Here is a 15855-nt window from a genome sequence, read left to right on the forward strand (position 1 = left end):
CAAATATCGTAGACAAGCAAATCATATAGATGAGTCTGAATTTGGAGATACAGAGGGGCTTCTCGTTGTTGGAGATGATCGCAAAATATTTAGGGTTTCAAATGAACCAACAACAGGAAAAATTTCATGATCACGCAATTGAAGCCAATCGACACGCCTGAGAAGAGAGTTAAGTACAGGGAAGAATTCTAACATTTTGGATGACCATTGGATTATATATTTATTTATATTATTATATATTTAGCTGTAAAATGGACCACAACAACTAAAAGCACAACGGAGTGCTTAAATATTGGGCAAATGTCTCTGGTCAAAATGCTAAGGGTAATATCTGAACAGTGCTCCGTGACGTAATTTCAAAAACGAAATCTTCCAAAATAGATTTGGACATAAGAGGGCTTCTGACATGTTGTAGTGTTGTAGGGTATCACGTGGTCGACCCACGCGTCTAAAGCCTTTGCTTACTTGTTATTCCATTTATTTTAAATCCAAATGAAAGGTCTTTCAACTTTTTTTTTAAATGACAACAAAAGGCGAATGCCTAAGGGGCTTTGTGGTTACCAGGAAACCTAATTCTTTGCATTGTCATTTAGTTTTTTTTTCTCTTTTTTTCAACTACTGGTCATATTTTCAAGTTCAGCTACTCAGGGTACTTTGGAAGTTTTGTCACATTGTAAACTTTTTCCGTGAACCGCTGCCAGTGACGTGAGATATGACCAAAACCATTTTAATTCGGAGAATTATCTTTAAATTCAAACTTTGTAAAATGTGAATTTGTTGACACACACACACAGACACACACTCACTCACAATTGTACTTACCTCAATATAAGTTATTATTCTCATTATACAACTTGGCAGATTTAGACAAACAAATACTGTGGACACGATGAGCAACATTTTTGTAACCTTCAGCTGGGAGGAGTTGGTGGCATTACGTCTTCCTGCAAATGTTAACAGAAATACCAAAGTTTGGTTATTTAATCAAATAAAACCAAAAGGCCTAGGGCAATGGATGGATGGGGAGTGGGGTGGTTTTCAAACAAATATTGTTCCACATTAATTATAAAATTCCGGACACGTCAACACTTAATTAAATAACCTGTCATTCGTTATTTAACCACAAGGACTTCATTATATAATAATTATGATGTATTCTACTAGTAGCACTAAACTGCATTATCTCAATGGGGATAACGATCTCCGGTGACCGATTGTTCTTTGTTCGGAAACCACTTAATTGATTACGTGAAATGTCCGTCCTAAGGAAATAAAGTACTTTCATGGTGGGAAAATATATGTGATAAGGTCAGGCTTAAATTTTATAAATTATGTTCGTACTATTTGCCTTTTAAAATTTAATGTTTAATTTGAGGAATATTGTGTTTCAAAATGTTGACCCTTAAATGGGTGGATCCGGAAGAGTAGGTCAATAATACACGAGGCTTGTACAAATGAATAATATTTTTTGTAAGACTTATGATTATAAAATCGGCGATACAAAAAAGACTACAGGGTTGCCCATATTCGACGGACCCATCTGGCAACGCCATAACTTTTGACAGAGATGTCATATCGCTTAATGACATACCGCGTTTGAAGCGTCAGTCCAAGCAGATTTTTACCATGAACCAATACAAGCCACGCGAGCGCTCTGAAATAGTTGAAATTTACATTCAACAGAAGGAGTCAATTGTGAAAACTCAACGTGATTTTAAAACATTAAAAATGTGAGAAGTGCTCCTTCTAAGAACACCATTAAGCGTTTATACGGACTGTTAAGGCTTTTTCTAATCCGAAGAGGCCATATATAAAAGTCAACCAAGGCGATCGGCCGAGAATATCGCTGCCGTACGAGCCAGTGTTGAGAGGTCCCCAAGAACATCCCAAAAACGCCGTTCTCAGCAGTTGGGCATGGTTCGGTCCACTTTACAATTGACGCAAAGAATGTTGCCTGCGGACAAGCCTCGTCGATTGGAATGGGCCCAAAGGTCCGTCGAATATGGGCAACCCTGTAAATATACAAAAAATCTGAAATTTGGTATGAGAGTTTCTGATAGAGTGCAGGATATACAGGGTGAGATCGAAAAACTGCAACCACTTGGCCACTCGTCCGATAGCTGTAAAAATTTTTACAGTGACAGCTCATTATATTGTTTACAGGCGTACAAAAGCATTTTTTTGAGAATTTTCCAGAAAAAAAAGTCATTCGTGATGGAATTCTAGTGTGGTAGTGTGATCTCTTTATATTTGCATGGAAACCCACAAGTGGCTATCGTTAGAGCACTCCAGAATTTTAATATGAATAAATCGTTTGTGTCTCGTATCGCTCGCTCGTTATCGTGATACTGGAATCAGCTATTTTTTACAAGCGTACAAAAGCATTTAGGTGAGAATTTTCCAGAGAAAAGTTATTCGTTGGATTTAAATGCGAATAAATCTTTTGTGTCTCGTACCATCGCTCGTTACCATGATACTGGTGGCGGTAGCGTTGGCCGACGTCAAGAAAGTGAACGGAAGAAAACAGCAACATCAGCAGAAATGGTGCGAAAAGTAAATAAGCGATTTGATCGAAACCCGCGTCGCAGTGGCCGAAAAATGGCTCGTGAGCTGAACATATTTCAATAGTCCATTCGGCAAATATTGAAAAATGGGCTCGGGGTAAGGCCATTGAAATTCCAAAAAGTGCAAGAACAACCGAAAGAAAATAGACTCAAAAAAGCTAGAGAGTTGCTTCGCTTGTCCGAAAGTGGTGAACTGCCGAATTTGGTTTTCTCCGATGGGAAAACATTCGTTGTCGAGCAGTTTGTAAACAAACAAAATTATCGTGTTTACTTGCCAAAGAGGTCAGCTGAAAATGTGCACCTTCGGTTGGCCAGCAGAACTCAAGCGCCGGCCATAACAGGCGATGGTTGCTTTCCGCTCGTATTAATCGGCCGTGGCATCGGAATAAATGCCCAATATTATCGCGAAAATATTCTGAAGGATGTATTAAAGCCTTGGCCACGCAAACATTTTGGCCGCAGACCCTGAACATTCCAACAGGACTCAGCACCATCGCACTCAGCACGTGCCACCACAAAATGAGATTCCTCGCTTCATTTCGAGAGCACAATGGCCACCAAAATCTCCGGATACCAATCCGCTGGACTATTGTGTCTGGAGTATTTTGGAAAGCAAGGTTGGCAATAAAAAATAAATACCAAAGTGTAGTACCTAATGGAGTGGACCGATATTATTCATTTTTGCATCTGACCTAGAACTGACGTAAATATCAGGAATGGAAAGTTGGAACAAAATCGGATTATGGATTATCTTTCTGTGCAGAATATATATATATTTTTGAAAATCTCGATCATTTGTGTGGGAGGTACCAGAAGGAGTGGACCGATATATTCCATCTTAACACCAGACCTTGGGTTACAGTAAATATTGGGATGTGTGAAATTTGAAGACAATCGGACTCTTACATCAATTTTATGAAAGTTTTAATTATTAAAAATGTTGACCCTTTGTGGGGAGGTACCAGAAGGAGTGAACCGATTTTGTCCATTTTCACAATTGACCTAGTACTGATGCAAATATTAAGATTTGCAAAGTTTGAGCAAAATCGGATTATCGTTTCTCTTTCTGTGCAAAAAATATATATTTTTTTCAAATTTCGACAATTTTTGGGGGAGGTACCAGAAGGAATGGACCGATATATTCCATCTTAACATCAGACCTTGGGTTAACATAAATATTGGCATGTGTGAAATTTGAAGACAATCGGACTCTTACATCATTTTTATGAGAGTTTTTATTATTAAAAATATTGACCATTTGTGGGGGAGGTACCAGAAGGAGTGGACCAATATATTCCATCTTAACATCAGACTTTGGGTTATCATAAATATTAGCATGTGTGAAATTTGAAGACAATCGGACTCTTATATCACATTTTATAAGAGTTGTAATTATTCAAAATTTTGACTATTTGTGAGGGAGGTACTTGATGGAGTGGACCGATATTGTCCATTCTCACACTTGACCTAGCACTGACGCAAATATTAAGATTTGCAAAGTTGGAGCAAAATCGGATTACCGTTTCTCTTTCTGTGCAAAAAATAAATTTTTTGAAAATATCGAACTTTTGTGGGGGAGGTACCAGAAGGAGTGAACCGATATTGCCCATATCCGAACTCGATCTAAGTTTGACAAAACCCTTCGAGACTTATCGTGCGCACCAACCAGACAGACAGACGCACGGACGGACATCGACTCCAAATGTTCCGAAACGGATTTAGTCCAAAGAGACCTAGGGTCTAAAACCGTTATTTCGACTAGGCATGTTTTGACCGTATCAAATGATATATGCCCTCTGTAGCCATATGGCTGAGGGTATAAAAATGCCTAACAGGAACCGTTGGAACTTGTCTAAAATTTGAAGGTGGACTTTGGCTGACGAAGTGGCGGTTCGTCATTAAATTCTACTCTTACCTAAACACAAAATTCAATTCATAAACATTAAAAACAAAATTTAACGTTAAAGTCGCACATAAAGAGAGGTTATGAAAAATACTCCCAAAAAAAAAAATAATTTTAGAAGGATGACGTCAAAGACAAAATTCAATGTTCGCTATAAGCCACAGCAGTGCATCAAAAAATTTTTGCTTTTACAAAATATTTTCAATTGTTTTTTTTTATGGAAATTTTTTTTTCGGCCCTTCTTCGAGTGCATGGTTTTAGAAGGCAGAAAGTAATAAAAAATATATTTTCTGTTCCATACCCTCAATAACAATGAATAAAAAAAAACAAATAAACTCATAGAATAGCTTTTAAAGTAATTGTAACGTAAAGGATTTGTCACATACGTAAATAACGTACACAAACAACAACCGCACACAACAACAATGGTGACAGGCCGAACATAACTTCAGACAGACAGCACGAACGAATTCTACAATACCAGGCGATAAGAGTATTCTTATCATAATATCCGACATCAGCCACAATCCAACAGTGTTGTGGTTAATGCGACATAGTGGAAGGGTGGTGTTGATAAACCGCTTTTATCCATAATTATGAGATTGGGATGCCTGTTTTTTATAAATATAACTACTTGAAGTGCAGGAAAATTAAAGAAAAAAAAAACAAGTTCAGAAGCAGTAAGTTCGGTCGGGCCGAGCTTTGAATACCCTCCACCATTTGGAACGAATTTGGAAATTTTCAAAAAATAAAATCCTTAAAAAATTCTGTTAAAATTTTAAAAATACCGAATATAGCCGTTATATTAGGGTCTATACAACGTAGGCCTACATTGGCATTGTTCGTCATAAGCCATTGCCATATACAAATTCGAAACTTGAAATAAACGGTGAATAATGTAGCTAAAATCATTAAAAAATCGTTTATAGGGAGGTACCGTTATATCGGAGCTGTGTGAAGACCTGGACCCGCATAGACAATTTTCTGTCACAGACTGTAGTTCCAATTACGAACTCTAAATATGTAATATGAAACAATTTCGGTGAATAATAACGCTAAAATCTTCAAAATACCAAATATCGGGAGGTACTGTTATATGGGGCCTTTACGAAGACCTGGACCTGCATAGACAATTTTCTGTCACAGACTGTAGTTCCATTACGAACTCTAAATACGTAATTTGAAACAATTCCGGTGAATAATGACGCTAAAATCATCAAAATACGGAATATCGGGAGGTACTGAGATATGGGGCCTTTACGAAGACCTGGACCTGCACAGACAATTTTCTGTCACAGACTGTAGTTCTCATAACGAACTCTAAATACGTAATTTGAAACAATTCCGGTGAATAATGACGCTAAAATCATCAAAATACCGAATATCGGGAGGTACTGAAATATGGGGCCTTTACGAAGACCTGGACCTGCACAGACAATTTTCTGTCACAGACTGTAGTTCTCATAACGAACTCTAAATACGTAATTTGAAACAATTCTGGTGAATAATGTCGCTAAAATCATCAAAATACCGAATATCGGGAGGTACTGATATATGAGGCCTTTACGAAGACCTGGACCTGCATAGACAATTTTCTGTCACAGACTTTAGTTCCCACTACGAACTCTAAATACGTAATTTGAAACAATTCCGGTGAATAATGACGCTAAAATCATTAAAATACCGAATATTGGGAGGTACTGATATATGAGGGCTATACGAAGACGTGGACCTGCACAGACAATTTTCTGTCATAGGCTGTAGTATTCATTTCCAGCTTCAAATACCAAATTTGAAACAATTCCGGTGAATAATGTCGCTAAAATCATCAAAATACCGAATATCGGGAGGTACTGATATATGAGGCCTTTACGAAGACCTGGACCTGCATAGACAATTTTCTGTCACAGACTGTAGTTGCCATTACGAACTCTAAATACGTAATTTGAAATAATTCTGGTAAATAATGTCGTAAAAATCATAAAAATACCGAATATCGGGAGGTAACGTTTAAGGGGGGGCTATACGAAGACCTGGACCTGAACAGACAATTTCCTGTCACAGGCTGTGGAATCCATTACGAACTTTAAATACCAAATATATGAGGGCTATATTTACCAACTTAACCTGCCTACTGGCAAAATGAACATGTGTGCAAAATTTTAGCCTTCTATCCCAATGCGTTCGAAAGATAGCGTGATTACAACAGACAGACAGACGGACATCGCTAAATCGACTTAGAATTTTACGCTGATCAAGAATATATATACTTTGTTGGGTCTGACATGAGTATTTCTAGGAGTTACAAACGGAATGACAAAATTAATATACCCTCCATTGTATGGTGGAGGGTATAAAAAGTAAATAAGTCTTCTAATTGACAATTGTTGGCTCGCTAGACAATAATGCAAATTATTTGCAAATCAACGCAATTTGGGTTCAAATATTTGGCAATAATAAGAGAAGGCAATTTACAATTCCAGCTGAGTTGATTTTCATGGGTTCTTGAGAGAAAAAAAAAAAAAAACACACACGTCGTTTCAGTCCTACACATTTTTTTTATTTTCTGAAGATACGCTCGTACATCATTAACACCACAAGAAAATATATATATATATATATTTGCTTACCCAAACAAATGCCGTATTACCGCTGTGGCCTCTTGTGAAGAAAAAAGGCAATTGTTATGACCCTGACATTATTTCGGCTAATAACAGTAAATTGCCAAACATAAATTTTGTTTTATAGATATGTCTGTGTTTATTTGAGTGTGAGCAGAAAATCAACAACAACAACAAACAATCAAAATCAAAAATCTCCTGGACTTGGGATAGAAATCGTTGTGGTGTAAGACACGTGTTTCCTTTAGTGCACATAACAGAATTTAAAAAGAAAATTAATAAGTATCTCCTAATTTCATTGAAGCCGATCAAATTTCCTTTGGGAGAATAATGATTTTTTTTTACAATTTACTGCAAGGACGACAACGGCTTTATGTCAGACATTTCAAAACGTAAGACCATTTAAAACATGTTTTTTTTTTGTTTTTGTAGTAAATTGTTCAAATGCCTTAGAATTTTATCTAAAAGCAAGTAAGCAAAGGCTATAGTCGTGCGGGCCGACCATGTGATATCCTAAAACACTACAACATGCTAGAAGCCCTCTTATGTCCAAAGCTATTTTGGAAGATTTCGCTATTGAAATTAAGTCACGGAGCACTGTCCAGATATTACCCTTAGCATTTTGACCAGAGACATTTGCCCAATACTTAAGCACTCCGTCGTGCTGTTAGTTGTTGTGGTCCATTTTACAGCTAAATATATAATAATATAAGTAAATATATAATCCAATGGTCATCCAAAATGCTAGAATTCTTCCCTGAACTTAACTCTCTTCTTAGGCGTGTCGATTGGCTTCAATTGCGCGATCATGAATTTTTTTTCCCGTTGTTGGTTCATTTGAAACCCTAAATATTTTGCGATCATCTCCAAAAACGAGAGGCCCCTCTGTATCTCCAAATTCAGACTCATTTATATGATTTTCTTGTCTACGATATTTGGCTATATTCCTGACCGATATCAGCATAAAGAAGCCAGAAGTTCGCCTTGTGCGTATTTCGGATATCGCCTGTAGGTAATGTTGGTATTTTTTCAAACAAAAGTAGTGGTCCATTCTACCCGCTGTCCTTAACTCTAAACTTCATGCGAGAATTCGTTTCCTTTGGTTTCTAATTGTAACCTTTATAATGGCTGCTTAATCAGGAACATTTTTAGTTGTTGGTCCATTTCAACCACTAAATATAATACGGACATCTTTGAAAACAATAGGCCTAACCCTATCCTTATGAAAATGTTCGTGAGGATCGGACGATAATTTCAATCTGTATATAATATCCCCAACCTGTGTTGTAAGGTTGGTTGTTGTTAAAAAAGTATTACAGAATATACACAAAATACTACAAAATCTATATTGACGTCATTATCGGCATCTTATTATGCGATTTTTTTAGGTTTTATTCTTTTACGCCAAGAGGACATTCTGAATTGACAAAATTTGTCAAAATCAGTCCAGCAATTCTTGAAATATAAGCATCCTAGCTAACATCACCTTCTTTTGTATATATACATTGTATATATCTCGGTCAGAATTGACCTGTTCGTCTATTTATGATTTCGTCGGGATTCAAAATATTCGCGGTTTAATGGAAAATTTGACTTCTATTTAACACAAATGTTATGGTCTATTTCACCCACTAAATATTATCCGATGATCACCAAAATTGGAAGGCTTCTGCCCAGTCCTAAGCTCTAGTCCAATGCTATCGATTTTTCAGTTTTTGGTCCATTTTAAAGCCTAAATATTATGCGATTATCTTCTAAAGAAATATGCTTCTATTCTGGCCATAGCCCCACCTCCATTCTAAATTTCGTGAAGATCAGGCCATAATTGCGACCTGTAGAGTGATTACAAGTTAACATGGACAGACGGACGGACGGACAGACGGACGGACATGCATAGCTAGATCGACTCAGCTCGGCGAGATGTGGAGATCCATATGTACCTTCCTATGTGGGAAACCAATATTTCGAGGTGTTACATAATTTTTGTCCCAATCAAACTTCAGCACATAGTGTTGTAGGGTATAAAAACACAAATGTTACGCATTTTGGTTAATTAGAAAACAAATTAAAAAAATCCTAGGTTTCGGAGAGAGCCACCAATTCTCATCAGTTCCCTTGTTTTTTTTTTTGTCTGGGATATTCTCCCCAGGAATTATTTTAAAAACAACTTCAATGACAAAAAGCATTTTTGACCCAAGTGACGAGATCGTTTTTTTAGATATTATTCAAATTTTTTCCCGTTTTTCGGAAAAAGCAATAAGAAAACCTTTAAATTTTATACCAAAAAGACTTTAAAATCTTTCATTTTGAAGTTAGCCGAAGATGATATTCATAACATCATTGCACAATGGACCCACATCCATTTTTTCTGTTCGAACCCTAAAAACCGAAAGTTTTCTCAATGTCAAATTTTGGAATTCCAGTTTCATCCCTTCACCACATACTAAATTTAGTACCATGTATCCATATCCAAAACGATCTTCATCTCTCCCACCTAGACAACAGTTATCCACAACAAGTTAAAAAGTACCATCGGTTTAGACGACAGTCTCAGCTATCGTCCGCTTATTTAAAAATATTTTGACATCCGATACGATTTTTCAAACTGATGATCCTTTATGGGGGGAGGTTCAGAAGCAGGTGGCCAGAATTTAATGTGAGTAAGGTACCAGACGTTGTGGACCAAAGTGTATTCGAATATTAAACGAATAAACAATAATAAATGTGTTGAGCTTTTGTTGGGGAATGTACCTGAATGAGTTGCCCGATAGATTCACATCACATATCTGGTTGATACTCAATTCCTTGCTGAAATACAAAATTTAGTACCATTTAGTACTTTTTAGTATGTATTTCCGAAACCATCTCCAAATCTCAACCTTACGCTCTAACAGTGATCCCAATAACAAATTTCAGATTTCAAGCAGCATCCGTTCACTCAATAATTTGGTATTGAGTAACATTTAGTACAGTTCTTACACTTAGCATATATTTCCGGAATTTACCAAGTTATAGCAGCACCATTTCCCAAAAATAATTTTTATACCAAATGTCAAGATCCGCTCACAAAATACCAAAGGGTACGGAATTTAGTGTTTTTTAGTACTTTTGGTAAACTTCTAGAACAAATTTCAAAAAAAAAAATTAAAACGTATCAGTCGGTTTTGCCGACAGATGTATACCCTCAGCCAATGTTCGATTATTTAAATACATTTTGACTTCTGTTATGATTATTCAAATTGTTGACCCTACAGGATGAGACCAAATTCAGACTGCTGTCATCATTTTCGAAAAATGGCTAGTAAGCTGAATATATCGCAATATTCCATTCGGTAAATATTGAAAAATAATGCCATTGAAATTCCAAAAATTGCAAGAACTTGCACCGCAACAGTAAGAAAATAGACTCAAAAGAACTAAAGAGTTCCTTCGCTTGGCCGAAAGTGGTGGACTGTCGAATTTGGTCTTCTCCGATGAGAAAACATTCGTTGTCGAGCAGTTTGTAAAGAAACAAAATGATCGTGTTTACTTGCCGAAGAGGTCAGTTGAAAATGTGCACCTTCGGTTGGCCACCAGAACTCGCTCTCGTACTAATCGACCGTGGCATCTGAATAAATGCCGAATATTTTCGAAAATCTTCTAGAGGGTGTATTAAAGCCTTGGGCACGCAAACTTTTTGAGGTTCCTCGCTTCATTTCCAGCCAACAATGGCCACCAAAATCTCCGTATAGCAATCCATTGGACTATTGTGTCTGGAGTATTTTGGAAAACAAGGTAGGCACTAAAAAAATACCAAAGAGCCGATCACCTCAAGTAAGCGCTTCGCCGGGAATGGGCCAAAAATACTGCAGAGCAACATTCGGGCAGCGTGTGACGGTTTCATTGGCCGTTTGAAGGCCATAATTCGTGCGGAAGGTGACCAATTCGAACAAAAATAATGTAAAAATTATGGCGTTTGACTTTGTTGCAGTTCTTTTTTATCTCACCCTGTGTGTGGAGTAGGTTCCGAAGGAATTGACCAATATTGACCATTCGTATCGGACCTAAATAAATACTACATGCCGAGTTTGAACTATATCGACTACTTCCTTCACTTTACATCAGATATGTGATTCTTTTTTTAGAAAATATTAAAATGTGCGTGAGGTACCGGCTATAGTCAACCGAAGTATTCCATTTTCATGCTTCATCTAATACAGATAAAAATATTGGTATGGGCAAAATTACAAGAAAATTTAACACTTATATTCAATTTTATGCTACATCAAAAATTCCGTATATATATCAGGTTTCTGGTTGAGAGAAATATTTAGATATAGCAAGTCGTGACAGATAAAGGTATTGAAAATCGTTAACCGCAATTGTGTTTCGCAACTTGTGACAGATAAATGAATTGAAAATTGTGACCCTTTGTTGGTGAGTTACCAAAAGGGGTTCGCAGATATCTATCATCTTCACAATGGATCTTGTGTTGGCAAAAATGTTTGTGTGTGTGTGAAATTTGAATAGAAGGAGTAGATTGATATGTTCCGTTTTCACAGCATATCTTGTGTTTAGTAAAAATTATGGGGTATGTGAAATATGGAGAGATCCGGATGCTTATTTCCGATTTTATAATCGTTTTGAATATTCAAAGCATTGACCCTTTGTGGGGGAGGTACCAGAAGGAATGGTCCGATCTCTACCATCTTTATAACAGATCTTGTGTTGATGGATATATTGAGATGCATCAAGTCTGTATGGGGAGCAACCAGAAGGAGTGAACCGATATATTTCATTTTCACACCAGACCTTGTGTTAATAAAAATATTGTGATGTGTGTAAATTGAAGACAATCGTACGCTTAAATCACATTCGATAAGAGTTGTATTTATTCAAAATGTTGACCGTGCAAAAATGATGCAAATATAAGGATTTGGAGCAATATCGGATTATCGTTTCTCCTTCTGTGCAATAATATTTTTATACCCTACACCACAAGGTGGTATTATGTCTTTGTGCATTTGTTTGTAACAGGAAAAAGGAAACGAGATAGTTCCTTTTGATGATCTGCATAGAATCACATTCTGAGTCGATTAATGGATATCCGTCCGTCCGTCTGTCCATGTATTTTTGTCAACAAAGTACAGTTCGCATTTATTACCCAATCCAGATGAAATTTTGCACAAATCATTTGTTTGGCCCAAGGACCAAATAATTTGTTTGGCCCAAGGACAAGACCCCATATATATTTTTATCCGATTTCAAATTAATTGTGCACCAAATGGGCAATACTAGTCTGAATTTAAAAGACACAAATGCTTCGGCATATTTAGTCCTTTGAACTTTAAATTATAATTATAATCATAGCGTGTATGATTGAATTCTCCCATAAAAACTCGATGCGCCAAGTTTGGCCCAAATCGGATGCTCCCTACCACAGTTATCGTGTGCACCAGTCAACCAGACATACAGCTAGATCGACTCCAAATGTCCTGAATCGGATTTGGTTCATATATACCCTCTCTAGCCATATAGCTAAGGATAAAAAAGTAAAAATGTAGCTAAGTTCGGCCGGGCCGAAATATTTAATACCCTCGACCATTTGGAAAAAAAAATTGAAAAACGAAAAAAATACTGCTTAAATGAAAGCTAAAGTCGTGGACCTGCATAAGTAATTTTTTTTTGTCATAGGCTTTAATGCAGATTTCGAACTCTAACTACTAAGTTAGAAACAATTCCCGCGAACCATGTTGCCAATACCATACAAATCCCGAATAAAGGGAGGTACCGTAATATGGGGGCTATACGAATACGTGGACCTACATTGACAATATTCTGTCTTAGGTTGTAAAACACATTACGAACTTTAATTCACACATTACGAAAACAATTCTGGTCTACAAAATCTCTAGAGTCATAAAAATACCGATTATTGGGAGTTACGAAAACATGGACCTGCATACGCAACATTTTGTCACAGGTACCCATTACGAACTTCAAATACGTAATTTGAAACAATTCCGGTTTATAAGGTCTCTATAATCATACCGAAACCGCCACTTTGGTTAGAAAATCGAAAAAATTCGATTATCTGAAATCAGTTGGGAATATAAGGCACTTTGGTTAGAAAATCGAAAAAATTCCATTATCTGAAATCAGTTGGGAATATAAGGCATGTATAGCCAGAAAGTACTCCTCGAGACCTTTCATTTAAGACCCGCCTCAATGACGCAGCTAGCATAGTTTTTGTGCAATTCAGCATTTTCCATGCAGTTTCCCTACCGCCAACACCACTCTGGTTATTCGTCCTCGTCGGTAAATTGTGTCATTTTCCTGTTAAATTAATTTAATTAATTAATTTCATTTAAATTAATTTAGAAATACGCTGATTTATCCAAAAAAAAAAAAAAAAAATGGTAAAAATCATTAATATTAAAAAAAAACTATTTTTCAATTAACCCCTTGCGCACCAACACAAAATACAGGTGACTTGTGTCTTTGCATTTATATTTTAAAATTTATCTACACGGGCATATTGTATGGTCTATCATGAGCATTTCGTGGAGTTACAAACGGAATGACAAAGTGAATATACCCTCCATAGAATGCTGGAGGGTGCAAAACGTACGAAAGGGTTATCTATATCTATAAAAGAGGAAAATGTTTGTATGTTTGTTTGTTTGTTTGTTTGTTTGTTTGTTTGTTTGTTTGTTTGTTTGTAATTTATGGACTCGAAAAGCGCTGAATAGATTTTCCTGAAAATTTCCATATATACTGCAACATCGCCTGAAAATAACATAGGCTATATACATTTTTGAATTTCCACTTGGAACTGGAGATATAGCATCAGAATCGGAGGTACCTCCCAAAAATTTAGATTTTATATGCACATATCTATTGATTGGTTGAAGATACAGTATCCAAATTTGGAATACGTAACGGAATTTGGAACAAAAATACGTTTGCCAAATTATATTGTAATCGGTTCAGATTTAGATATATCTCCCATATATATTTTCGACCGATTTCGTTCATTTGATGCCTCAAACACAATATGAATGTTCGATTCCAATGAAATTTGGAATGTGTGACGGGATTTAATCCGAAAATAAATTTGTCAAATTATATTGAAATCGGTTCAGATTTGGATATAGCTCCCATATATATTTTCGGCCGATTTCAAGCATTTGATGCACCAAACACGCTATGTATCCCCAATTTCAATGAAATTTGAAACGTGTGATAGATTTTATCTAAAAAATTGATTTCCCAAATTATATTGAAATCGGTTCAGATTTGGATATAGCTCCCATATACATTTTCGGCCGATTTCATGTATTTGGTGGACCAAACACGACATGTATTTCCAATTGTAATGAAATTTAAAATAAGTAACGGAATTGGGAGCCAAAATGAATTTGTCAAATTAAATTGAAATCGGTTCAGATTTGGATATAGCTCCCATATATATTTTCGACCGATTTCATGTATTTGATGCACCAAACACGCTATGTATCTCTAATTTCAATGAAACTTGGAATGTGTTGCGGAAATTAAAACAAATATACATTTGTCAAATTATATTAAAATCGGTTCAGATTTGGATATAGCTCTCATATATATTTTCGACCGATTTCATGTATTTTATGCACCATACACGATATGTATGTTCGATTCCAAAGAAATTTGGAATATGTAACGGGATTTTGATTAGAAAATAAATTAGTCAAATTATATTAAAATCGGTTCAGATTTGGATATAGCTCCCATATACATTTTCCGCCGATTTCACATATTTGATGCACAAAACACGATACGTATTTCCGATTCCAACGAAATTCGGCATGAGTGGCTAAATTTGGTACAAAAATAAATTTGACAAATTATATTCAAATACGCTCAGATTTGATTATAGCTCCCACATATATACTCAGCCGATTTCACATATTTGATGCACCCAAAGCGAGAGAGACGAAATCTGTCACCAGAAAAAATTGCCAAATTATATTGAAATCAGTTGAGGCCGATTTCATACATATTATGCACCAAACACGATATATATGACCAATTCCAATGAAATTCAGAATGTGTGGCGGAATTTGGTTATAATAATAAATGTGATAAATTAATTGGAAATTAGTGAAGATTTGGATATAGCTCCCATATATATATTCTCGGCCGATTTCACATATTTGACGCACCAATTTCAATGAAATATGAAAGGTGTGGCGGAGTTTGGTGTAAAAGTATTTTTTTTAAAATTATATTTAAATCGGATCAGATTGGGATATGATTTTAATAAGAACCATTGACCCACAACGCCTTAGGCTAACACTAAAAAACAACACAACAATTTATTTGAAATACGCTTATTACGGCGAAGTATGTTGCTATCTCGAATCCACTAATAGCAATAGAAATGCCACTCTACTTAAAAAAATTGCAGTTTCCTGCACGCTTGGTATTTGCTATGAAATAAATAAATCCAAAGGACAAACCCTTCGTGTATGCACGTCATGTTACTGCTTTTGTAATGATTTTGTTTATTAACGCATTAAATTAGTGCAATATTTTTTTTTAATTTTTAAATTTGTTTTTCTTTATCCAACATATATTCGTAAATAAAATTTTGAATGCATATAAAATCAAAAGGGGTAGCGAAGCGCACCGGGTTCAGCTAGTTTCTTATAATACTATAACTAGGAATTGCTGTTGCCCAGTCAGAAAATGTGGAGAATTTATGTTAAACGCAATATTTTAATAACACCCATGTTAAGTTCGCAAA

General features: G+C 36.0%; 2 protein-coding genes across 9 annotated transcripts in view; one reads left to right on the forward strand and one right to left on the reverse strand.

Moving 5' to 3' along the window:
- LOC101893717 (protein furry) overlaps window positions 1-15855 on the forward strand; it is a 353570-nt gene that overhangs the window by 202320 nt on the left and 135395 nt on the right. The gene's annotated exons all lie outside the window — the stretch shown is intronic.
- Window positions 1-15855, reverse strand: part of LOC101901269 (uncharacterized) — a 108380-nt gene that overhangs the window by 47902 nt on the left and 44623 nt on the right. Inside the window, exon 4 of the mRNA XM_059131617.1 lies at window positions 823-944. Coding sequence (XP_058987600.1) covers window positions 823-944 — 122 coding nt within the window. The remainder of the gene's footprint in view (window positions 1-822; window positions 945-15855) is intronic.

Source organism: Musca domestica, unplaced genomic scaffold (genome assembly GCF_030504385.1).
Source record: "Musca domestica strain aabys unplaced genomic scaffold, Musca_domestica.polishedcontigs.V.1.1 9, whole genome shotgun sequence".
NCBI classification, from domain to species: Eukaryota; Metazoa; Arthropoda; class Insecta; order Diptera; family Muscidae; genus Musca; species Musca domestica.